The 27473-nt window shown below is 35.1% G+C and overlaps 1 protein-coding gene across 1 annotated transcript; it reads right to left on the reverse strand.

Annotated features, from left to right (window-relative positions):
* Positions 1-307: 307 nt before the first annotated feature.
* Positions 308-25714, reverse strand: lmnb2 (lamin B2). The gene is made up of 12 exons (XM_056447589.1): positions 25291-25714; positions 21530-21666; positions 17395-17551; positions 14743-14868; positions 13848-14018; positions 10681-10806; positions 10039-10259; positions 5656-5893; positions 5121-5228; positions 4919-5038; positions 4746-4844; positions 308-3775 (listed from the first exon to the last, which is right to left on the reverse strand). The coding sequence occupies exons 1-12, from the start codon at positions 25492-25494 to the stop codon at positions 3731-3733; spliced, it is 1752 nt and encodes a 583-aa protein (XP_056303564.1). The 5' UTR covers positions 25495-25714; the 3' UTR covers positions 308-3730.
* Between the last annotated feature and the right edge of the window lie 1759 nt (positions 25715-27473).

The following is a 27473-nucleotide window of genomic DNA, read 5'->3' on the forward strand; positions in this document are numbered from 1 at the left end:
TAGACCAGTGTTTCCCAACCCTGTTCCTAAAGGCACACCAACAGAAACCAGTACACATTTTCCACCCTCTTCCTAATCAAACACACCTGAATCAACTCAGAGCATTAGAAGAGACTCCAAGTTAAAGAGTCAGATAAGGAAGACATCCAAAATATGTACTGTTGGTGTGCCTTAAGGAACAGGGTTGGGAAACACTGAACAAGGGATTTACAAGTAAATTAAAAACCAGAATAGTCTGATTCCAGAAGAAAAGGTGACCGATTTAGACGCTGCATTCATCAACACATTTAGTCAAATGGCGCAAACGTAATATGTAAAACATTTATTGGATATTGCATACAAAAAAAAGACAAATCGAAAGTAAAACAATCACAATGAGACACTTTTGGCATGCGCCCTTCTCCTGTAGCCCTTCAAAAAGTCCTCACTTTTACCCACATAACACATTTATTCAGAGTTCACAATTTACGGCTCAACAGCGGCAGCCTTGAATCACATTTCTCTGCTTTCTGATGGCAGAATTGATACTTTACAGTAGATTATTGATCATCTGTCATCAGATATACCAATATATCTGTTACATTAGTCACAGCTCTGGTCTAATAAAACCTGACAGAACAAGGAAGATGATTTCCTCACGAAAACAGTGTTCGCAACTAAATAGATGAATTCGAGAGTAGGAATAATTCACAGATGGAGTGTTTGGCATAAGAAACTCCCATGAAGTTTTAAAAATAAAGCTTAAAGATAGATTTTATTAGCCAGAAGCTAAGTAACAAATGTACACAAATACAAGCTAAATTTGCTTAAATTTGACCCAATTGATAAACTATGAGGCAATCCGTTCTCAAAGCCTTCAGAAGTAAACTCCTAATAAGTAAACATGAAGATTACGATAACCCCATTACAATAAGAAAATAGTTCCGCACTGCATAACCTTAAAAACAAAACAAAATGTTTCCCAGTCCAATTTGTGTTGTTTGTTTGTACACGCTGCACCCGAATATATTCACAAATGGTTTTAAAATGTAGGTTGCGCACTAGGGTTTTTAAAAATCCTGAGGAAAAAACCTATCAAAAATATATATACGATTATAGCTAAAAACCAAACTGCATAGTAATGCAGCCGTCGTGAAAATTGACAAACCATCCCTAGCGCTCAGAGGTCAACTCACAGATCAATTTATTTGTATAAAAATATTTGCAGCATGCATAATTGTCTGAGAAACATTTTAATAATAGTAAAAGAAACAAACAAACTGTAAAACTTAAAATGCGACAGAATCAACAGGGTGGATGTACGCAGGTTACCCGCTAGATTCCACAGCTAAAATATGGGCTTTTTGTATTGTAGGAGTGCTTTGCTAGAAGCAATGCTAGCAAGAAAAAAGGTCAAATTGGTTTCATTCATCGTCCATTTCTTTGGTTAATCTCCCCGTGTGATGTGATCTTATTGCAAAAGTGTGTCGATTAAGGTCAGAATGAAGATTCAGTGCTAAACTGATCAATCTGTAGGGTCAATCAAATTTAGCATTCAACAATACATTCAAATAAACGGAACATGTTCTGAACATTCAAATGGTTTACATATTCAAACTGTTTATGGAATATTCAGGCAGTTTTTGGAATATCAAGATCGTTTTTAGAACATTCAAACTGTTTTTTTTATAATATTAACGTTTTATTTCGATATTCAAATAGCTTTTTAAATAGTCAGACCGTTTTTCGAATATTTAAATTGGTTTCAACAAATTAAGACCGCTCTTATAAAATATTAAAAATGTTTTACATTGTTTTTAGAATATTAAAAGCAGTTTTTATGAAATATTCAAACAGTTTTCGGAATATTAAGCTTGCGTTTAGAATATTAACAGATGTTAATATTCAACTTGTTTTTTTGAATAGTCACTTAGTAATACTCAAATATTTTCTTTTTTGAAACATTCTAACTGCTATTTTAATATTTACTATTTTCCAAAAGTTTTTGGAATATTCAGATTGTTTTTTTTTTTTTCATCTCAATTACTTCTATTTGGTTTTGAATATTCAAATTGTTTTTCGGAATAGTCAAACTTTTAATATTCAAATGGATTTTAAACTTTTGAAACAGCTCATTAATATTCAAATAAACAATAGAATACTCAAACTGTTTTTTGAATACTTTTTTTTTTGGAATATTCAAAGTTTTCTGGAATATTAACACTGCTTACTGAAATATTCAGGCAGTTTTTGAAATATTAGGATTGCTTTGAATTTTTTAAATTTTGGTATAAAGTTGATTCTTCAACTTGTTTTTTTTGAATATTCAAACTTGTTTTTTGTTGTTGTTTTTTTTTTGAATATTCAAATTTGTTTTTTTGAATATTCAAATAGTTTTTTCAATGTTCAAACTGCTTTAGAATATTCAAACTGCTTTTTGGAATATTAACATTTTAATATTTAAGTATTTGGATCATTTTAATATCCAAATACTTTAAGTCAAACTTTTAGTAATATTCAAAATGTTTTTAGAATATTCAAATTAACTATAGAATAAATCAAACTGTTTTTATAATATTCAGATTGTAGATCTTAATTTTTTTTTGGAATATTTAAATATTTAGAGTAATCAAATATATATTTTTTTAATATACACCTTGTTTTTTATTATTCAAAATGTTTTTGGAATATTCAGATGTTTTTTTTTTTAAAGATCCTGGGTTTTTTTGGATATTCAAAATCTTTTAGAATATTCAAACAGTTTTTTTGGAATATTCACAGATTTTAATATTCAAGTACTTTTAGTAATATTCAAATAGTTTTTCCAACGTTCAAACAGCCTGTTAATATCTAAAATGTTTTCAGAGAATTTAAAAACTATAAAATACTCAAACTGTTTTTAGAATATTCAAATTAGTCTTAGCATATTCAAACAGCTTTTATAGTATATTCAGACAGATTTTGGATTAACAAGATTCAAAAAATTTTAATTTAGGAATATTCAAATAGTTCTCAACTATCAAATACTTATCTTTTAATATTCAAACAGTTTTCAGAATATCCAAATAAACGTTAAAATACTGAAGTAGCTCATTGATATCCATTCCATCTTGACACTATACTCATCAGAAAGTACTGTTCTGGTTACTCATTAGCTAGCTAACATTCAAATGAACACTCAACTATTAAGGTTATGATGGGGGTCTATTAACATTCAAAAATCACTGATTTAAACACAAATAACACTACGTTAAGCATTAATCAAACACTGCAAATTGTATCCGAGCCCTAAATGTTTAATAATGGGAGTAATCCTGTAAAAGTTTCCACCCTGTTAATCTGGTTAGCAAAGCGAAAACAAGGGGTGTGCTAAAGCGACAGCTGTCAGTTACAAGCTATATAGTGCACTACAGAACATATTCACCCATTCATATCCCCGCAATGACCAATGGATACGCAGATTCCTCAGTCACCGGCGCGCACAAATACTCTAATTTCAGGTCATTTAACTTATTCTCCGATGACTGCGCATTATGTGAAGTTTCCGTCATTCTTGCTGTCTGGAAAAACTATTATTGAGGAGCTGAAAAACAGCTGAAGATTAACTGGCTTTACAAATGAGGTCCGTGTAGAAAATAAAGGGTCGAGGGAGGGTTGTTATGCGCTCATGATCAAAGAATACAAAAAGTAGTGGCTCTACAAAAAGACTGAATTGTGGGAAAGGGGAAATACTAAAAGGTGCACGGCTCCATCACATCACTGCACATTCTCTGGCTCTTTGAGTCTTTGGATCGCCCTGAAAATGAGAAAATTAATCAAAGGTTACAATAGGAAAGGTCTGCTGGATTAATTATAGTGCACAACTTCTAAACGAATGCATTAGTCTGATTATTATTTCACGTGTCAGGCTTTTGCAGTACAGTTTGACTGCAGTGCGTTGGAAATAACTTGGCATTGTTGCGATATGAATTGATGCTCCTGAAGAGCTACTTTTAAAATTCACAAATTTAAAAGGACGACAAATACAAATTACGAATTTTAGGACGACAAATACAAAAAAAAACATGAAAATTACGGATTTTGGTTAAAAAGCGCTTTAATTTCTTTGCAAGCCTGATAATTGCAGATAAACGAATCCAACAAGCAAGGCGAATACGAAAATACGTACAGTTAAACAATGGATTTAGTGTGTTGAGAGCTTCACGTTCTTTATAAACCTGCAGATTGTGCATAAAGACTGTTGATGGTAACAGATATTTTAAAAAAATGCATACCAAACTTGGAATTCAGTGTGAAAAGAAACCTTTACGTCGTCTACATAATTTTTAGGATCCTCTATTTAAAAAATGGTATACGTTCATTTTGGACTCAAAAGGCCTTTACATTCTTCAGAAACCTAATGATTGAGCGAGATAAATTTAGGATAACAAATATGGGGGAAAAAATGCATACAAAATTTAGTATTTACTTCACAAACCTGCAGATTGTGCATCAAATTTTTAGGTTAAAGTATATGAAAAAAAAAACTAATAAAATTTACAATTCAGTGTGAAAAAAAAACCTTCATGTTGTTTACAAACCAGCTGATTGTGACTAACGAATACAAAAAAAAAAAAGGTATAGCAAAGTAGCCATGTTAAAATAATCACTTCCTGATTAACTGGTGGCAAATATAAACAGTAAAAGCAGAATTTATTGTGTATATATATATATATATATATATATATATATATATAAAGAATTGAATGGAGCCATTTTTGACAAACCTGCTGATGGAAAAGGTCTTCATCTCCAAAGTCTCCCTCCTCATCGTCACCATTCTCCATTTCTATCACACTTTTTGTGACGGTTCGCTTTGCCACGTCCTGTAAACAGTCATCATTGATTCAGAAAAGGGTTCACACATCAAAAATGGTTTAAAAATAATAACAAACCGCACCTCTCCACTTGAATTGACCAATAGGGTGAGGGTGTTTTCTCCAGTGCCCCAGGAGCTCTGGCTCTTCCACAGCAGGTCTGAAGGAGGACTATGGGACACGCCAGCATCAGCGCTCCACACCTGACAAAACAAAACAGTTGAACATCTAAAAGAGCGTCATTAAAATACATTAAATTAATGAGATCTGGTCCAATTGGCTTACTGTAACTGTCTGACCGGCCTTCAGGACAAACTTGGGGCTGAATTTATAGGTAATTTCCTCTCCGTCTTCAATTTGTCTCTTTAGTCGCCAGCTGCCCAGAGACTGATCCTGAATTCAAATAAATAGTGATTATTTGCTCATTTATTTACTCATTTATTCACTCATTTATTGTGGCTTTGTTTTAGGCTAGAATGTTAACTAACATCCAACACCATTACAAATGGTGTGTTTAAAAGCAATCTGAAATGTTTAAATGGCATTATTAAATGCAGAGATTTATAAAATATAAACCTGAATTAAATAAATAAATATATATATATATATATATATATATATATATATATATATATATATATATATATATATATATATATATATATATATATATATATATATATATATATATATATATATATATATATATATATATATATAAATAAAAATAGCATTTCTAGAATTTTAAAGGATTGTGATTTTAAGTAATGCTATGCAATCCCACATACTTTCCCAGTCTGAGTCTTCAAACTGTCTGTACCTTGTCAGAGTTGTTCCTGAGGGTCACAGATTTGCCCTCCAGGTCGATCTCCTCAATGCTGACGCTGCCGGTGGCTTCAGCCTGCTGACTGATCTGCACTTTGGGGCCGGCGGTGGATGATTCCTCCAGTTCCACACGCTTCCTCTTGGCGCGAGAGCTCCGTGAGGATGCAGAGGTGCTGCTCGCTGTGGTGCGGGACACAGTCACCCTGGAGGATGGACTGGGGGACAGCTTGAGCCTGGAAGAGACAGACATGCAGATTTTTTTTTTATTAGAGGTGTAAGGGTACATGCAATCGTCAGTTCTGTTCATGCTCTCCCACAGCAAATACAGTCAGTCCAAATGTGCAGTCACAGTTTGGCTGAAATAAAACCACATCAGTGCAAAAACTGAGCAGCCATTCATAAAAAAACAACAACACATATTTGCATCTTAAAACGCAAGATGCAGAGCTCAGATGTAGTTCTGCCATGTTGCTATTGTCATGCCAAGTTGCTACATGGAGGCTTGCTAGTCCTCATCTGGTTGGTCCACTGCTCTGGAACTGACAGTAATGAGCGCTGCTGCAGGTTAATGTTAAAACTTCATCTTGACTCACCTTCTAAAAATGCATGCTCAATTTGACTCTACAAGGAATTTGGCTTAAGAAAAGGTAGACTGAGCTCTGAATCGACTACATGAATTCATTTTCATTTTATTTTCTTTCAGCTTCGGCCATTATTTATCAGGGGTCACCACATCGGAATGAAACGCCAACTTATTCAGCAGGTTTTACGCAGTGGATGTCTTAGCTGCAACCCAGTACTGGGAAATACCCATACACTCACATTCACACTACGAACAGTTTAGTTTACTCAATTCACCTATAGTGCATGTGTTTGGACTGTAAGGGAAACCGAAGCACCCGAAGGAACCCCATGCCAACACGGGGAGAACATGCAAAACTCCACACAGAAATGCCAACTGACCCAGCTGGGACTCGAACTAGCGACCTTCTTGCTATGAGGCAACAGTGCTAACCCCTGAGCCACCCCACCAACAATAATTATATATTTTTAATCTTTTCCAAAATAAATAAATTTAGATTAAAAAAAAACAAAGTAACTCATTTGCATAATTCCCACCATCTGATAACACACAATACTGTGTACTGAGTTTAGTTTCAGACAAAGATCAATCAAAACAGACTCAGCCAGCTGACCAATCAGAGCAGAGTCTGTTTATGAAAGGGGGTGGAGTCTACACACCTTACATGTAAAAATGATTGCAAAATGATTCTAAAATTAAATGCATATCCTGAGACGATTACAATGTTTTTCTGAACTTAGAAGCATCTGAACCTAGATCTGGGCCGATAAACAATATTAAATTAAATTACAATAAGATTAGTCAATAACAATAAGCTTTAGACTTTTTTTTCCTCTATATCAAGGGTCTCAAACTCAATTCCTGAAGGGTCACAGCGCTGCATAGTTTAGCTCAAACCACCTCAAACACACATCTGCTCAATAGTCCCTACTAGTCTTGAACACCTTAATTTGTTGGATCAGCTGTGTTTGAATAGGGTTGGAGAAAAACTGTGCAGAGCTGCGGCACTCCAGGATTTGAGTTTGAGACCCATGCTCTATACTGATCTAAAAGCCAATTACATGGCAGAAATGTGCAACAATGGGAACATAGATATTAAAGATGCACCAAATTTCCGTACACTGAAAATTTATCAGCCAAAGATGTCGGCGCCAGTGATGTAGTGGTTAGTGCGTCAACACATGCACTTTGATTACGGCGACCCGAGTTCGATTTCCGCCTCGCGGCCCTATGCAGATCTTTCCCCTCTCTCTGCTCCCCATGCTTTCCTGTCAATAATCTCTACTGTCCTATACATTAAAAGATGAAAACCCCCCCAAAAATAAATAAAAATGTTGAGCCATTAATTGGACCCTCTAATTTTTGTGGCTTCAGTCATTATTGGGGTACTCTTAAATTTGGAAGCATTAACAACTTATATAGAAATGTATATCGTCATCGATCAATAAGTAAAATAATTATTGAGCTTGCATTTTTGCCATATCGCCCAGCCCCATCTGAACTTGCAGCAGGAGACTCAACACAATATCAATACAAGTCATAAATTTGGTAATCTAAAATCGTTCTTTGATGTAATTTATTTATTTAATAGACGTTAACTAATTTGATCATCACAACCCTAAGAATTTTCATGTTCAAATTAGTATTATGAATTAAAAAAAAAAATCATGTTAATATATAAAGTAGATTATATTAGTCATTAGTTTGGTAATCTCAATCCTCGCTTCATCAAAAGCTTTAACAGTCAGCTCTCAGTACAGTAACATTGGCTAAGTATAGTTATCAGCCAAAAACCACGATAATACACATGCATCTATCTCTCTCCTCCAATAATCACACACCCCTAGTGACTGCGCTATCACCTGTCCTCCAAATATCTCAACTATCTGCTCTCAATCTTCAAGATGAACTAGCTGTCGGTTAGCGTCTTCATGGTAAACCGCGCACGAGTGGGGAAACGCAATTATCATTCCTCCCTGACATTTTACAACCTACCTGTGCCTCCTAGAGTATGTCAAGTATGAAACACAAAAAATGTGAAGAGGAGCGAGTCACGGACTGCAGGTGTGTGAGTGTAAAGACGAATGACCATAATAATCAGCTGTCAGAGCACAAAAAGTGTGTGCAAAACACTCAGGAATAGCCCAAAAATGTGTGGCTTGCGTGCTAAACGCTTTAACGGGTCACAAAACAAGCATTTTAAAAGTCAAGTCAATTGTGTTCAAGCACAAAACCTGACTCGACAGCGTACTTTAGAATTAACCTTGGAAAATTAAGTGTTTTGGATGTCAGACGCATTAAAAATGCTCTCAAATAACGCTTTCAGCCACAGATGTGCTTGAACGTCATTTTAAAGTGTAGTAAATAAACAAGACGGCACTTTCAGGCTCAATTTGAAAGCTAATAAGCCTAAAATGCTTCTACAACAGCGTCCAGGTTCACATTCCCATCATTGCTGATTGAAAAGCACATCTGAAGAATGTCTACTTTGTGAACATCAATAACAAGTACATGAACAAGCTTGAGGGCGTTTGGCTTAAAGGCATTTTAAAAACCAGTAATCTTAAACTGTGGGCGAGCGCATTTCAAAACTGAACGAACCAGGAAGCAGATTCAGGTTCAGAAAGATACAAAAGGAAGCATCCTGGATATAAGACCAGTCAAATGTAGTTGTGTTTTCAGACCTGCTAGTTTTTCAAAATAAAAAATGACTTTTTTTGGTGGTAATTCCCAGAAATTTGCGGAAAATTTCAGAATTAAAATAATATATCTAAATATTAAAAAAATGTATGTATATCTTATTTACCCTATTAGGTAGCCTACTATGTTAGATGTAAGAAATGAGTCTGTCTCAACCCAACTTCCACTCTAAATGTTGTGTTGATGCTCATTTTCCAAAAGCGCTGAATTATGAGAGAAAAAGGGAAGTCAGGTTTGTTGTCTCTGCATCGTTTGAGGTGACTACATCGAGCACTTTTTGTGAATAATGATTTACATTCAAGTAGGCCTATTATAACATAGTATTTCTGACAATTTACTATATAATTTGATTTATGAATTACACTATTCGCAATACTACTTGGTATCGCGATACTTTAGTTGGTATAGTATCGTAAGATGAATTAATGGTATTGCGACAACACTAGTTACAACTTACTGTAAACAAAAATTCTGATAAACAATCATATTTTAAATTTTAAAAAGTTTCTTTGTCTTGAGTTTACATTAATTTTACATCTGAATAATCACAATTAAAAGACTAAAACTTGTCATTTTGGCTAATCGCGATAAACCTCCCAAAAGCAATGGAGCCTTCACATTAATTGGTACCCAAAAAGTAGCTCTCAGTTTCAAAAAGGTTGGTGAACCCTGTTCTACACTAACTTGACCGTTCTTTTAAATTTAAGAGAAAAAAAAAAAAAAAAACATCACAATAACTTCTGATTTTTAATACTGACACTGAAATAAATGTGATCTCTTTGGAATTGAGAAGCTTTTATTGTCTATCTTAGAGCAAAATAAAAATATTCAATATAATGTATTCTGTAATGTAATGTAATCTGAAAATATGGACATATGGTTCTTCGTCTCAAGGCCTCAAATATTGTGGAAAGCGCTACACAAATCAACTTGAATTGAATATGCAAATTGGAACACAGCATTAGTCTTCTGAGCGGTGTCAGATTTGGAATCCCGTGTTCCATTTTAAATTCCGTACATTCTAAATCCCTCATTTAGAACACATGCTGATGTCTTATGAAGATCGCAGGTGTTTAGTGTGGTGTCGAGGCTCACCTGTCCTCCTCCCCCTCCAGCAGTTTCCTGTAGGCGTTGATCTCCATGTCCAGGGCCAGTTTGACGTCCAGCAGCTCCTGGTACTCGTTGAGCTGCTGCTGCATGCACTCCCTCATCTCCGCCATCTCGCGCTCTTTAGCGTCCAGCTGGCGGCGGTATTTGTCCCGGTCGCTGGACAGCAGGCCCTCCAGCTCGCGGATGCGCTCCTCTGCGGCGGACGCCTGCGGGTGGAGGAAGAGGAAAACATGTCAGGAATGAAGCATCGTGATTCACCACAGCATTAACCACACTGGAATGAAAGGAATTAAATTCATAGAAACTCAAATCTGGTTTTCTTTTTTAACAATAAAAACCACAAACAAATAAAGCATATTAGATATATTTATAACTCAAAAGAAGTTTCCAAAAAGATTGCTGAATATCTTTTTAAAGTATTATAAATGTAATAATCAGATTTCTGCAAATAATAGACATGTATATTAACATTTCGGTTGATAAATACACGTTTACAGTCAATACAAGTTCAATCTGTCAAACTCAGAAATGCTACAACACTATTAACATTCAGCAATGTTGTGCAACCCAATCACACCTGGGACGATTAGCGCATTAGCTTCATCTGCTCTGCAGGTGTGTTTTTACCTGTTTCTGCAGGGCGCTGAGCTGGTAACTCAAACCCTCAATCCTCACGTGAGCCTCCTGCAGTTCTTCACGCGCCGTCAGCACCGCTTTATCATTTAGGTCAGATGACACCTTAGCATTATCCAGCTACACACAAAAACACACATGTCAGTTAGCACACAGAGCATGTTCATAGTGATTAGGCCGGTCACGACTAGGGATGTGCTCAAATGAAAAGTCTGGGTCAAATATGCACGTGGCTGAAAATAAAGATTTGTGATGACATTAATTTTTTGGCATCGATGAAATAAAATAAATCTTGGTGATACAGATTCCTGATTTTTGAAGTGTGACCAGCTGATATCAATTTTTGCAGATTTTTCTTTAATATAAAATATTATATTTTAGAACTGACATCATACATATAAACTAAACTACACTTTTGTTGCATTTTCTTCAAAATAATAAATAAAAGACCTGAATTATTTAAAAATAAAGTGAAATGCCATCCCTGAAAATGGTAAAAATATGCATCATTAAAATACTGCGACACTAGCAAAACTTTAAAAAGGAGATTTTTTTATATTTTGACCCATTATTTAACTTTAACCCAATATTATGAGCTTTTAACCCTCAGACTTCAGATTATCGTCTCAGCCACAAATGGTCCTATTCCATCAAACCACACATCAATGGAAGGCTCATTTATTCAGCTTTTATATGATGTAGAAATCTCAATTTCCCAAAATTAGCCCTTATGACTAGTTTCGTGGTCCAGGATCACGTTTGAATTGTTTGAAATACACAGCCGAGAGATTACAGCGGAATTATAAATACATATAATAACGAGCCGTGGTCGATCTGGGCTCAAACTAACTTTGTCGTCGTCTTGATGAACAGCCGACTTATTATCTTCACATTTTGGACTAATATGAGCTGGGAATGACGGAATTACTCTCTAACAGAGGCTACGTGTGCTGCTGAAGATTACAGACGCAGATGAGAGGTTTACACTGACTGTAGGCTATATTTTGTGTTGTTTTGAACCTAAATAAGCACTAAATGTCTGCTGTGTGTAGTTCTTCTGTAGTTGGTAACATATCGGAGACTGTAAGGGGCTGTATGTGTTTATATATGTTCATTTATTTAGTTATTTAATGTAATTACAGACGTTACAGTAGGTTTCGCACTGTCATTGATCTGCAGTTATAATCAACTCATGTTCATAGTAAAGTTAGTAATAAACATTTCTACACAAGTATTTATGTGTATGAAGCATCTGTTTTGTGAGAAGAGCTTCTCATATGATATGTAAGTGACCCGTACAGCTTTATTGTAGACATTTCCTCGAGCTAGAATGACGTCGACTGAAACTTTGTCGTACACCACGCCCACCAAAAGGGTACCCTTGTTAGTGGAAACGCAAGCCTGATAAAGGTGACCCGTACCAAACCGCACCGTACCAGTCAGTGGAAACGAGCTATCAGTGGTGCAGTACGCTTAGGTATGGGTCACCCTTATCAGGCTTGTCTCTCCACCATTGGTACGCCTTTGGTGGGCGTGGTGTATGAAAAAGTTTCAGTCGACGTCATTCTTGCTCGAGATGTCTACAGTAATGCCGTACAGGTCATTCACATATCATATAAGAAGCACTTCTCACAAAACAGATGCTTTACACACAAATACTTGTGTATAAATGTTCATCACTAACCTTTCTATGAACATGATTTGATTATAACTGCAGATCAATGACAGCCTACTGTAACATCTGCAATTATATTGAATAAATAAATACATGCATCATATATGGACACAGAGCTTCTTACAGTCTCCGATATGTTATCAATTACAGAAAAACTACACACAGCAGACATTTAGGCCTTAAGGCATATCTCTGTAAACGAATAGTATTCAGCTGCGCGTCTTGCTCCACCCGGTACCCTTTTGTTGTGCTAGGTTTGCTTTTTGGTACCTTTTGAGAGTGGAAATGGCCCTCAAAGCATACCGAAACGTACTGTACAGTTCCACTCAGTGGAAACTGGCCCATAAATCAGCTTTTGTCCCTTGAAAGTGTTTGTCTATCAGTATTCCCATGCCGTTGCATAATCATAATCAGTGGCATGAAATGGCTTTAAATAACAATAATCAACACTTAGTGAAGTCATTTCTATCGCAATTTATCATACGACAGAAGTGATTCATCATGACAGGCCTTTTGGTGATGAGCAGCTTCATCTGTAGCTCAATAATGCCACTTTTGTTTGCATTTAACTAAATAAACATGCATAACGTGAAGTGCAAAAAATATATATAACATTTCTTTTAATTAATAACAAAAGGCACGAAATCGGCTGTCATTTTTTTCTATTTCTGCAGAATGTTTGTAAAAATAAACAAATAATCTGCAAATTTATGCAGAATGATTTTAGTAATATAGTAACTAAAAAAGACATGATAATAAAAAACAACAACTTTTAATAACATTTATTTACGATGCAAGTCTAATAAGATCCAAAGGTTTCTTATACAATACATATAGGCTAAAAGACCTAAAATATTAATTAAAAATAATAAAAATCATATAAACATTGGAATATTAGTTAATAACATTAATGAAATTAATCTAAAAACTGAATAAACACACTTTCCACACATTTACATGGGTGAATAAACAGATTCAATGATGGGGTCTAACATTGGTGGATTTCTGCAAACGCAGACTCTGTGCGGGACTAGTAAATTCCACAATAATGCAATTAATTATAAAATATATTTGATGAAATAAACATTAATGACTGTGTTTAATGTCAAAATCTATATTTTGTCTAATACATCTTAGACATTATCATATTTGTATATAAAATGCATTACTATTATACATTTAATTTAAATTGCAGACCATTTCTTGTCTCGAACCATATTTTTATAAGACATAAGAGGGGTGCGTGTGTGTAGAATTTTAATTGTGGACAACTCATAAAAAAATAAACATTTTTAATGTTATGAATAAGCTAACTTTAGCTTTGTTCAATATGTATTTTACAAATATTCTTTTTCTAAATAGCTCATTTGTATGTAAAATGCACAATTATTATTGCAGATTTCTATTTCAATTGCAGACGATTCATTGTTATTTTGTACCTTATTTCATTAGCAGAAGAAATACTTGTGTCAATTGTGCTGCTGACCTTGGCCTTGAAGGTGTGCTGGAGCTCCTCCTTGTAGATCTGCACCTGCTCCTCGTGTTGTTTGCGCAGATCCTGCAGCGCCTGCGACAGCTTGAACTCGTAGTCCTGCTGCATGCCGGAGTCCACCTCCACTATACGCTTCTCATGACGCCGCCGAGTCTCGCGCACCTCCTGCACAAACACACATGGATCATCTTTCACACAAGTCACACATCATCTTTTATTTGATTAACCTTTGTGTACTGCTCAAACTGACTATCTTTTCATTATGTTGGGGCTGTTTTTGACCCACTAACTTCCATTATAAGCACATTTTTGAAAATGCCCAGCCATGACAGCATATAATCATGCATTCTTGATTGTTGCTGGTTTCCTCTACTGAATAGAGGCTTTCATTCATACTGTTGATCATCAGTTGGCACCATTAAAGAGGAAATGAAGTACTCAGTCAAGTTTACCTCATTTTGTGATTGGATTCCACTTTAGGTGAAAATATATTAAACAAACTCGATTGATGTAACCATTTAGCAGAAAACTGCATGTTTTACTATAGATTTTAGACCTAGGGCAGTGTCTGACATCAGGGGGTTGGTTCCGTTCACTCAGCTGAACAGATACAGTGGAAGTAAAGGAGACAATAGAGCCTAATTTAACCTAATGCGGGAAGTTGTAAACGTGGAGCTAGTGCAAATACAAGCATCAGATGAGTGTCTAATACAAGTGTATATATATTTAAATATAATTCTATTTTTCTTTTTCCCCTTTTCATGTATATATATATATGTACAGTTATAGCCTAATCGAAGAAAATACTCTTCACAATTACAAGAAAAGTAGGAAAACTGAATTGAGAAATGAGTGACTCTCTACATCTCTAGCTAGTGGTGTGTCTGACCTCATCAAACATGCTTTTCCTAAACTCCAGCTCCTCCGTCAGGCTCTGGCAGCGGTTCTCCAGATCCACCCTCATCAGAGTCTCCACCTCCAGCTGCTTCTTCGCCACTCCATGAGCATCTTCAGCCTAAAAACACACATATACACACATATACGTGAAGACATACTGATCAAACACACACCGGGGTTCTAATACATTTTCCAAAGACAAATTAAAGCACTTTGCAGATGAATTTAACCTTTTCCAGCACTTTCAAAACATTCAGTCGTTTTTTTTTAATAGCGGGTTATAATCACATCAAAATGTACTAAAAGGTAAGTGAATTATAACAGCGCAAACTTTTCTGTAATCGTAGTAGTGCTATGCTTTCACCCTTTAAGGTGATATGCTGACTGACTGACAGGTGCGTGATGCATGAGGCTAGCAAACACGACGTAGCTTTCAGTTAAGATGAACGCAGTTTATGTAATTATACTTTATTTATAGATAAAAGGTCTACGGTTTTGCTTGCAATGACTTTCTTGCTGGAGTTTATAACCATTTCACTGTACTTCAAGATGCATTAATGTGGTAGGTCTATTGTAGACATTTATAAATATTCCTAGTAAATAAAATGTCAAAGACATACCCGTTACATAAACGCACTAAATAGCACTTCAGCAGGGTTTATTTGAGCGCGCACAAGAAAATCTGCATTTGAGCTGTGTATATTCGAGGGTGTGTAAGACGTGCGCGAACAGAGAAAATCGGTGCTCAAGCAGAGATTCGCATGCTCGTATTACTTAAAAGCGATTTCGACTTGTAATACTGGGCTCATGACATTTTGTCATTGAAATAACAGCATTGGTGGTTGATGGATCTGTGCAAAAGGCTGCCGCCACAGCTGGAAAAAAATCCTAGAGGAAACACTGATCACATTATATCAGATGCTATTAGTTCAAGTATTCTGTAGTATAGGATATAGTGTTGTCCAAAGTATTGAGTTTGATACCGATGTTCACTGAGTGCAAACACAGAGACACACTAGAGCACTTCAAAGCCACGTTACTTTTAACACTAATAGTATACATTGGACACTTTGATCTTTACCCAAAATGTAATTACTGTCATTATCATCTCAAATGTGCAATCTTTCAACTTAAACGTATTTGTATTTTAAATGTCATGCATTGTTCACTTGTGAAGTTATAATCTCCATGCAGCGTGTGTGTATTTATGCATGTATAAAAAGTATAAAAGATAAAAGTTTGGATTTACATAATATACTCTATATGTTTAAATGTATAAATACACAAACATACTGTACACTTATTTATATTTATATATAATTAGTATTATCTACAAGTAATTAAATATATACATAAACAAATATTTTATACAATAGTCACTGTAAAACTATGACAAAGTCAAGAAAACATGTATTTTTTATGTTGCTTTAACTTATTATAATAAATTAATCAGGTTTTAAACTTTGTTTTTAATTTTACAAAGTTAAACTTAACATTTAGTCACACTAATCTTAGTTGCTATGACTAGAGAAGCTCATTTGATTCAACTAAACATTATTAAAGGCAGCACAAACTTTACAGCACATGCATGTATTTATATACACAAATGTATTTTGTAAATACAAACGTTTATTTTGGATGCAATTAAGCATTTTGAGATTCTATTGACCTTATTCTTCAATCCGGAAGTGCGCTCGTTTTTGCGATTGTTTTAGAACTTCCGATTCAGCTGCCAATGGGAGAAATGACTAGGAATAATAAACGGCAGAAAACGGTTAAACTACTTACTCTACAAACAAGTGTTTGCATGACAATACAGACAAAATAGAATATTATAATAAGAAAATGTCAGTTTGCAACACCAAGCAGCAAAACGAGCTGTTTTTAACCTCTAAAAATGAATGGAAGTGAATGAGACCGGAAGTCTCGAGCCAAAATGATTCAAATGGCTGCGCCCACTCATACACGGAGAATAAGGTGAATATATAGACAGGTAAATCACGCTACAAGCACATGTGAAGACTCTTGACTTTACATTAAAAAGCAAAAAGCTATATTAAATCATTATATTGTGTAGTAATTGCATTATTAGTGTATTATTATATGTCTGGCTGCAAGACATTGGAAGAATCTGATATTGCAACATTTTGATTTTCTGAGATATAGATATTGCCATACGAATATGGTTTCACCAGCTGGTGTAAATAGCTCCGTTTAACGTTTCTCTGGACAGTTCAATAATACAGAAACTAGTGTTTTCTTAGAGACTTTGCCTCTTTTCTAGTCCAATTAAATTCTTAAATCAAGTGTGAATATTTAGCTTTTACTTTCAGAAATAATCGGTCAAAATTAAGTTAAACTTAAAGTGAACCAGCGGGTCAAGTAAAATAATCTTGTTTCAGTATGAAATTTAGATTTTAGACAAGAAACACGAGAAGTTCTCAAATGTAATTCAGACTCAACACTGCATATTCAGTGATGTGACTACTGCCAATGCGCACATTGTGATTTCAATGCTGAAACTATATACTGTGCAGCCGTATTAAGGACAAACAATTCTGAATATCCTAAATCTACACACTTTCCAAACCTTGAAAACACTAGATTACATTCAAGCCTTGTGCAGGATTTCCAGCAGACTGACCTTGGCGAGTTGAGCCTTGAGATCAGCCAGTTCAGCGCTCAGAGAGCCGTTCTCGCTCAGCGCCGTGTTCAGCGCAGCTTCGTTCTTATTATACTGCGCTTCCAGATCCTTAATGCGCACCAGAGCCGCAGCCAGATCGCCATCCTTCTTCTTATAGCTGCAAAACACACACAAAACAAACACACCTTCAGAAGCAGCCCTCTGTAAACACAACACACTCTTGTGATTGATTTGACTTGGTTTACAATTTAAAGTGAACTATTGCAGGTTTTCAGATGTAAACTTGAGAAAACACGAGACCAAAAAAAGTTCACTGATCCCAAAATCTATAACGGCTGGCTCATTTAACAACATTACTAAAGAAATGCAAAAGTGAATATAAATGGCAGACTTTCAGAAAGTCCTAAAAATCCTATTTGTATACTCGTGGACTAGGCGTGTGCCGGTATCACATTTTCATGCTGCGATTAATTGATTGAGCTTTTATCACGGTATACGGTATTATCACGATATTGTAATTTTACTAGAGAAACAGGTAAAAAAACACAAAAAAACTTCAGTTTCGTCAACTTAGTAACTTTAATAACTTTTTAATTAACTAAAGGTACTTTTAAATACAAATAAATATAAATAAAACAATACACAATATAAAAGTAAACTTGAGCAATTACATCAAAGTGAATGTGCAAAGGGAAACCGTCTTCGATCAGCAATCCCTCTGCATTTTTTTGGAACCCAAAATATTTCCAAACCTCTGACTTTTTTTTTGAAGGGGGATAAATTGTCGGCAGCGTTCCTCCTTCCGCCATGCCTCTTCTTCGTGTGAGGATTAGAGAGCGGTGGCAGCGGCGGCGCGCGCACAGTGCTTCTACATGCGGGGATTGTTTACATCAGTGCGCATCAGTTCTGCGCAACATATACGCAGTGTCTCTTTAAGCGGTTGATGGAAAATAAGCTGAAGGGGAATAAATTGTCGGCAGCGTTCCTCCTTCCGCCATGCTTCTTCGTGTGAGGATTATAGTGCGGTGGCAGCGGCGGTGCGCACTGCGTGCACACAGTGCTTCTACATGTGGGGATTGTTTACATCAGAGTGCGCATCAGTTCTGCGCAGCATATACGCAGTGTTTCTTCAAGCGGTTGATGGAAAATAAGCTAAGGCGCGTTCTAAGTATATAAATTCGGATCTATTATTTTTCATGGTATTTTTAAGTGCCCGCGATAACAATATCGTGCTTTATCGCATTACCGAATACCGGCACAAGCCTATCATGGACATCATGTGTTGATTTTTAACTGTAATTTTCGTAAAGCACTTTGATAAGCCAAGGTTGTTTTAAATGTGCTTTATAAAATTAAACAAACGATGAACACGATGCTCATTTCAAATCAATACTTTATTTAACTTCAACAGCCACCAAATGCTAAATGGTGATTCAAATGGATAAAGATAGCATTAGACTAAAATATACTAAGAAAAATTAATAAGCTACAAAAACACTTTTTAAAAGTTATACAAATTAAGAAAGTCATAGAAGTTCTATAAAAATCCAAATATTACTATTAAAAACAACAAACAAACAAGTTCACTAATAAAAAAATTCTACAAAATAATGAATTGTCTGCAATTTAAATTTAAATCTGCAATAATTATATACGTCATGTACAAATATGAACAAGTTAAAATATTTTGGACAAAATCTATACATTGAGATATTTGAGATATTATACATTACTACATTTATTATGTAGTAATGTATTATGTTATACGTTTACTAATTTCTAGATTGTCCAATATATTTTGTAATTTTTCTTTTCTAACTTCTTGTGACTCGTTACAACATTTTTAAAAATGTTATTTTTACACAAACACTAAATACATTTATTTATTTTTGAGAAATGCAAGTAACATTATTGCTGCCATTATTACAAACAAATTAATTTAAAATGTAATGCATTTTTGTATAAATGTAATTTTCAAATTCATGCATGATGTAATGCCATATCAGCAGCAATGGCTTCAGTCATGACAAATCAATTCAAAAATCACCATTTAATCAATGGACTGATCAATCAAATATAAATCAACAAATATTATTTTACAAAGTTTGATCAAATACTGTCCTAAACATGAAAAAATAATAAAAAAATGATACTTTCAAAACAAAAATGCTGTCTAAATTCAACTTCATTATAAAAAAGACAAACAAATAGTAACTATATATTTTAAATATATAAAAATAAAAGCATGAATATTAATATGTAAATTGTACTTAAAAATGACATTAAATGTCAGCTGGATTTCAAACCATTTCTACAAGCTTATCGCTAACATTCTCATAAGCTTCTAATATCATATGAAGCTATTAAAGAGGCAGTTCACCCCAAAATAAAAATCTGTAATTATTTAATAAAGAGTTTCTTTAGATATGCTGAAGAATGCTGGGGGGGGGGGTATTCCTACTAGGCCTGTGTTGATATCTGTTTATTGTTGTACGATATATTGCACCAAAATATATTGCGATGAACAATATCATTGCCATTTTAAGGCCATTTTATGCCGCTCATTATATAACACCAGAATAACAATATAATATAATAATGCAAGTACTCTCTTCCAAAGAACACAATTTATTTTTTAAGAATATTTATATTTTAGTCATTTTAACAATTTAATAATGAGGCTTTGGAAACAGAATGTGAAAACATATATCCTAAACATTCAAAATAAAGATAAATGTTAACAAAAAAAAAAAAAGAAGTGCAAGGTAAAGAGTAACAGAGGCTGTGATATCTGCTACCAGATCTATTCTGTCGTCAGACACCCACATGAAAATACACTTAAAACACTACAGTATTTACTATAATTTACTTTAACCATGACAAAGACACCTCCAATAAAGAGGTTGAGCAATCAGCTAAAATGTTGCTAGAATTGGTTTTTATGTATGGGTGATATGTATTGCATCACCAAAATTGATTGAGGTCACGTCCATGTGTTGTGCGATAAGTCCATATTTTGATTATTGTGACAGGCCTAATTCCTACTATGGATGCCAATGGCTGCTTTCTTCCCTCAAAATATCTTATTTAACAGAAACTGAGTATATTTTAATGTTGAGGTGTGCTACTGCCCCTTTAAGATTTTCAGATGTGCTAAAAAACTACTATGGATCTCAATGGCTGCTCCCCCCCAACATTCTACAGAATATCCTATTTAACAACTGGGTATATTTTTATTTTTAGTTGTACTGTCCCTTAAAGATTTTCATTTGTGCTTAAAAAACTACTATGGATGTCAATGGCTGCTTTTTCCAACATTATTCAGACTATCTTAAAAAAAAAAACAGAGTTTATTTTAAATGTTTAGGTGCACTGTCCCTTTAAGACTCTCAGATGTGCTAAAAAACCTACTACAAAGGTGAATGGCTGCTTTTCTCCACAACATTCTTCAAAATATCTTATTTAACATAAAACAGTTAACTTAAATTTAGGTTCACCGTTTCTTTAAAACTCTTATTTGTGCTAAAAAAATAAAACTACTATGGATGTCAATGGTTGCTTTTTTCCCTAACATTCTTCAGACAGACTATCAACAAAAACTGAGTATATTTTAATGTTTAGGTGTACTGTCCCTTTAAGACTCTCAGCTGTGATACAAGCAAACTACTATGGATGTTAAATGGCTGTCTTCAGACTATTTAACATAAAAATCGGAGAACACTTTAATTTTTAGGTGTACTGTCGCTTTAAGACTCTCAGATGTACTAAAATAAAAAAAATCAAATAAAATCCCCCTGAGCGCAGATGTCTGCCAACCTCAGGTTTGTATGATGGTGTGGTTTAAACAGTCGCCCACAGTCAGGGCGCTTAGCAACAGACTTCCTGTTTGTTAGCAACGAGATGTGATAAAAACTGCAAAGTTAAACCTGAGCAGGATTTCCCCGCGGCCGCTTTATCCGCGGCAGCAGCAGATGGAGCGGGATTTAAAGTCAGGTTAAGTAAGCCCGACTTAAGTGGAAAGACCACCAGTGACTTAAAGCCTTATGGGTAATTAAAAGACTGGGATAATAAAGCCAACAGGCGATTTTTGAGTCACATGACTAGTTAAAATGGTGTTTTATTGTGCGATACTCACTTGCGAGTGACCTCCTCAAGCTCAGAGTTGACTTTTCCTAGCTCGATCTGAAGTTTAGCGCGCTCGCGAGCGGTTTCGTCCAGCACACGGCGAGCATCAGCCAGTTCAGCCTCATATAGAGACTTGATCCCAGACACCTGAAAAACACACAGAGAGATTAGCATGATGACTAACATGACAGATCCTGGAGAAACTGAAGATTATACAGTGTCTGAACATTATATCAATATCACAATGCAGGGCTCGCAAAACTGCTAGCCCGACATCCCGGGATATTGTTTTCCAGTCGGGCTACCAAAAATTGATCCACCCTGCCCATTGGACTTTCTTAATGGGAGGAAAAATATGGCGTAGTTCAATGCTTTGACAAATAAATATATAAATAAAATGTAGTTAGTCAAAAATATAGATGCAGCCTATTGTTGAATGTCATTATAATTGTTTTATTAAGTAAACATTTGTTTTTATTTAGTAAATCATATCTTTTCCACTTGGGCCACTTGAATTTATTGGGGGCTACCAAAATCTGAATAGTGCCTGCCCGAAAAGCTACCTGAGATTCTTCAATTTTGCAAGCCCTGCGATCCATTCAAATGGCAGTCGCATGGCAGGATTTGATCATTTATTAAAGATGACAACATGAAGATTATTTTATATTATTGTATACAATTATTTATACAATAACAACCATGTTATTTACATTTTGATGGTTCAATTTCTATATTTCAATACTGTTAGACTCCCCCCCGAAAAAAGCACCGTTTATTTAACTTATTTTTAAATATGCTTGTAATTTATTATATTTATTATGCAGATGCACAGCATAGAAAAATGCTTAATCCCCGCAGTTGAATTAATGAAATCTTTCTAAATAAAGCTATATTCAATTCATCTCATGCAATTATATTCATATCGCAATATAAATCACAGTTAAACTAAATATCTCAATGTCAGGTTTTCCCAATATCGTGCATAGGCATGAGCCGGTATGAGATTCTGATGGTACCTTGGATAAAAATATCACAGTATTGGGATTACTGCTTTAAAATAAGTTCTTTAAACATCTGGGTAAAAAAAAATAAATTATAAATTTTACCCCCAATTACAAAATATTATATTGCACATATATTTTAATTGTAAAAACATTTTGGACGAGTAGTTTTGATGTAGAGGTTCCATTTCTGATGGAGATACTGTTGACTTAAACTAAATAAAATAGTTGTGAAAAACATGTTAAAAAAAAAAAAACCTTACATATACCTTAGGAATAGTATAACCGAAAACTTTGGTGGTTTTAAAACGTTGACTCTTCCAAACCGTGGTAAACCTTGTAACCGGTTATCATCCCATGCCTAGTCAATTTACGTTTGATTGTTAAATTTCTTTATTTTTATACTGTTAGACTCCCCAGAAAACCATAATGCACCATTTATTTAATGTTTATTGTATTTGTGCATGTTTAAATGCTTGTATAATTTATTGCATATAGTTACACTATACTCAGTGAAACTCATTTAAACTAACATTACATCCCAATTCCATTCAAGCAAAAGGCTTCAATTGTTATTTGGTGTTAAATTGTAATAATTTTATACTGTTGCACCAATTTCCTATACATTCAGCTCATTTGGTTTCACAGTTTTGGCATGTAGTGCATGCATTCAATTTGGCTTGAAGATGTGCAGGATAAATTAATTTAAATTATGTGATTAATTGAACCACATGTTAGTATATTGGTTTGTTAAACAATATATGAAACATGCATGTTTAAAAAAATAAACAAACAAATAATAATATTATTGCTATCATTTACTCAGAAACAATATATAATAAAAAATAAATAAATAAAAAATAAGTTAAATAAATTTGGACTCATGCTAGCTTTGTATTTTCGACTTCTAAAAAGCACATGATAATATAAACCATGTCTGGTTTTCAGTTAAAAATAAATAGTAAAAGTTGAGCACAATTTTAAGCTGCATTAAAACTATTTTGATGAAAATATTAAGTCCTTTTGCAGATCCATAACTGCATTCAGACTTTCCTCTTGTGCACTTTTGATCAGAGCTGTAGTTTGACAAAGACTATTATTTTAAACCTCATTAATCATTTTTGCAGAGCACGTCATAATTCTCTTACAGGATCATGCATGCAACAAATAAAACTAAAACCGTCCTGTTGTAGAAACTGCACTTGTGATCAATGAGGCCTGGTCAGCGTTCAAAACAAAGACAGCAGATGGTGGAGACTCGCATTTGAAAAGTGCTTCTGGCCACTCCCAAACTTGGAGGAAAACGCCCAAACCAACTTCACAAACTCTACAGCCCAAGCTCAACACAAAGTCTTTCATTCGAGTTTACACACATTTATACACATAGAGAAACGCAGAGCTGAGAAAATGTGAAAAAAAAACCAGCAGATAAATGCAATGAATCCAGCTAATTAAAAACACATGGGCGACTTTTCACAGGACACTCCCTGAAGGCATTTCCGACTTCATGTGCACTGTAATTTGTATGCGTTTGAGTGCACATACATACATACATACATACATATATATACATATAATTTATTTTGATCTATTATTACTTTTGATTTTTTATTTAATTATTTGAACCTAGTATTTACTTTTTTATTTTTCTACATATATATGTATATTCTTAACGTAAACTTTATAAATGCCTTGGCAATACATTTGTCATTAAATATTATTGAATTGAAAGTTTCTACTACTACAAATACAATTTAAAACATTACAATCACATTTTAACAATCAATCACATGAATGATTTCTAGTGTGTTTTGGGACATATTCCTTTGGGAATTGTTTGTTTTAACATGCCACCACTAAAAGTCCATATAAAAACAGTGTTGACTTAAGTTCCTGCCCTGTTTTCAAAAGTACGACCAACGTGATCTTTAGCTTTATTTCAAAACCAATTAACTTAGCATTGTATGAACATTAAAACCATTAGATGGCCATCCGGGATGATTTCTATTGTTTACTCCAGCATGATATGCATTAGTTAGAGGTGAATTAATTAGCATATATGCAAAACTCTATATTCAGAGCACATGCTAGAATGAGGGAAAACTTCCTCGCGCGATTTTTCAAACGTGTCTTAAAACACTTTAATTTAAAAACACAGTTAACGTATAAAGACATTTTCCCGCTCAAAATAGCAGGTTTGAAGCAAAACAAACATTTTGAAAAAGTAACGTATAAACCCAAGATGGATGACGTTCACAAACGATTTTTTTCGGCAAGAATTCAAAACGTTTGCGTTTTAAAAACATCGAAACACTTTACATTTACCAACTTAGTTTACATAGAAATGTGCTTTTTCCCGCTGAAACAAGCGGATTTTAGGTAAAAACGAGTTTATAAAAGCAAGACGGGTGAATATAAGTAAAAGTAAACATTTTCCCCTTCAATGTTTTGTAAGCATAAAATAATGTTACACAGACTAGCATAGTTTACCTTAAAACGCGATTCACCGGTTAAAACACGAGGGTATGAGTTAAAAAACGAGTTTATAAAAGCCAAGACGGGGGACATTCACAAAAGTGAACACTTTTTATGCAATAATTCAATCTTTTTGTTTCATAAACGTTACAAAGACCAACGTAGTTCACCTAAAAACGCGATTCCCCGCTTAAAGTCGCGGATTTCACCCAAAACCGAGTTTGTAAAGCAAAAGGCGGGCGGCGTTCGTGGATTTATGGATCAATAAAAACGCACACAAAGGAGCGGAACGCACCTCTCTGGTCGTGACTTCCTCCTTCTCGGACACTTTAAACTGCAGCCGGTCGTTCTCGAGCTCCAGCGCCCGCACGCGGTCGATGTACACGGCCAGGCGGTCGTTGAGCGCCCGCAGCTCCTCTTTCTCCTGCAGGCGGGAGATCCGCGCGGGGCTCAGCGGCGTCTGGGCGGCCGACGCGCGGCTCGGGGTTGCGGTCGCCATAATTATGATCGCTTCAGACCCTCTTCTTCACCTCCAGAGAAAAATACACACGCTCCTTCGCGTCCCACTGAGCAGCGGCCTCCGAGTCGCACTTGCAGCGGCTTTCCGGCGGCGCGTTAGGAAGTTTGCGTGTTTTTGTGGAGTTTTCTCAATGAAACCGTGTGTTTGTAGTCCGACTGCTGGTTGGCTGCCTTTGAAACGGAGGTGTGAAAAGAAAATGGCCGACGCTAACGTAAAACCGCGCCAAAAGTCGGCCGAAGTGCTCATGGGGGTTGTAGTCCGAAATACCACGAAGCCGCTGCTTCTTCTTCTTTTACTACGTAATATGGCGGGTAACACGAACGTTTAAGGCGTATTATCGCCCCCCTACTATGTAAGAGTGTGAAGCAGAGTTTTTATCTATGGATTTTTTTTATTTAGAAGGGAAGAACTACAAAAAACAATTCAGGATTAGGCTTGTAAAGAACAAGAATACAAGTATAATAATAGTTGTACATAGGATAACAAAACAAACAAACAACGACAAAAAACAATGACAAAAATAGTAACAAGAAAAGAGAGGAGGTAGAGTTAACTTAATAGTGATGAGAAGTGATAAACATTTAAAAGAGAAAGTGAACATTTTTCGTATATTTCTATTAGTTCAATATTTGTTATTAGATAAACATGTGGCATTATGGAGACAATTAAGGAGAAATGAGCATGAAATGAATACAAAATATATACATATATACTTTGTTTTTATTTTGGGGGTTAGAATAATTGCAAATAATATCTTTTAAATTAGGTAGTTGTTTCAATGGTGATGCTATATTTAAGTAACTCTGTAAATCCGACCAAAAACTTCAGTGAATTCTGAAAAAAAGGCATTAGCCGGGTATATTTTATGGAGAATTTTACCTTTGTTCTGCATTTTTATTTATAAAGTAGAAGAGATGTTCTTTTAAAATGAATATCTTGTATTATTGGATCAATACAATTTCCCTCTTGGAGCAATTGGATTTTTTTTATTTCAAGACGGAATGAACAGCCAACAATTCCAGCATATGTTTTACACAGTGGATGCCATTCCAGCTACAACCCAGTACTGGGAAACACCCATCCACTCACACACTCATACACTATGGCCAATTTAGTTCATCAATTCCCCTATAGCACATGTGTTTAGACTGTGGGGGAAACCGGAGCAAAGCCACGACAGCACAGGGAGAACATGCAAACTCAGAAATGCCCACTGGCCCAGCCAGGACTCGAACCAGTGACCTTTTTGCTGTGAGGCGACAGTGCTAACCACTGAGCCACCATGACACCTCTTGAGTTCGTTTCGCATCTTTTAATCCTATTAATTCTAAAAGCATTTCTAGAATGACTGAAATCAATGGCTCGTACCCTTTTCACAATTCTGTGTTTTTACACAATAAAATGACCTGTAAATGAGCAGTTTTCTATGTTTTGTGATTAATGTTTTTATTTTCTTCCTTTATTTATGCTATTGGATTGCATTATGGGATCTTGATCTTTCTTCAGGAAACGTTTAACCTTGAGAAGTTGTAAAAAGTGACTTACCATTCATTCATTGATTAATTTTCCTTCGGCTTAGTCCCTTATTTATCAGGGGTGGCCACAGCGGAATGAACTCCGGCATATGTTTTATGCAGCGGATGCTCTCCAGCCGCAACCCAGTACTGGGAAACACCCATACACTATGGCCAATTTAGTTTATTCGATTCACCTATAGGCCATGTGTTTGGACTGTGGGGGAAACCGCAGCACCCGAAGGAAACCTACACCGACACGGGGAGAACATACAAACTCCACACAGTGACTTTTATGAACATTTTAAACAACATCTTAATTTAAAGTGATATATTGTCTGGGTTGGTGCACATATTAGACTACAAAAACCTTGTGATAAACTGCCAGTGTACACTTCCTGATATTTTACAGAGTGGATGAACTATGATGTCAAGTTGTAGGCT

This window comes from Danio aesculapii, chromosome 22 (assembly GCF_903798145.1).
Source record: "Danio aesculapii chromosome 22, fDanAes4.1, whole genome shotgun sequence".
NCBI lineage: Eukaryota > Metazoa > Chordata > Actinopteri > Cypriniformes > Danionidae > Danio > Danio aesculapii.

Excerpts from the sequence above, each read along its gene's own strand:
- lmnb2 (XM_056447589.1), bottom strand. The coding sequence starts at position 25,494 with ATGGCGACCGCAACCCCGAGCCGCGCGTCGGCCGCCCAGACGCCGCTG. Across the intron at positions 21,667-25,290 it reads AGGAAGTCACGACCAGAGAG|GTGTCTGGGATCAAGTCTCT; the intron begins GTGCGTTCCGCT and ends TGTGTTTTTCAG. Across the intron at positions 10,260-10,680 it reads TCAGCGCCCTGCAGAAACAG|GCGTCCGCCGCAGAGGAGCG; the intron begins GTAAAAACACAC and ends CTCCACCCGCAG.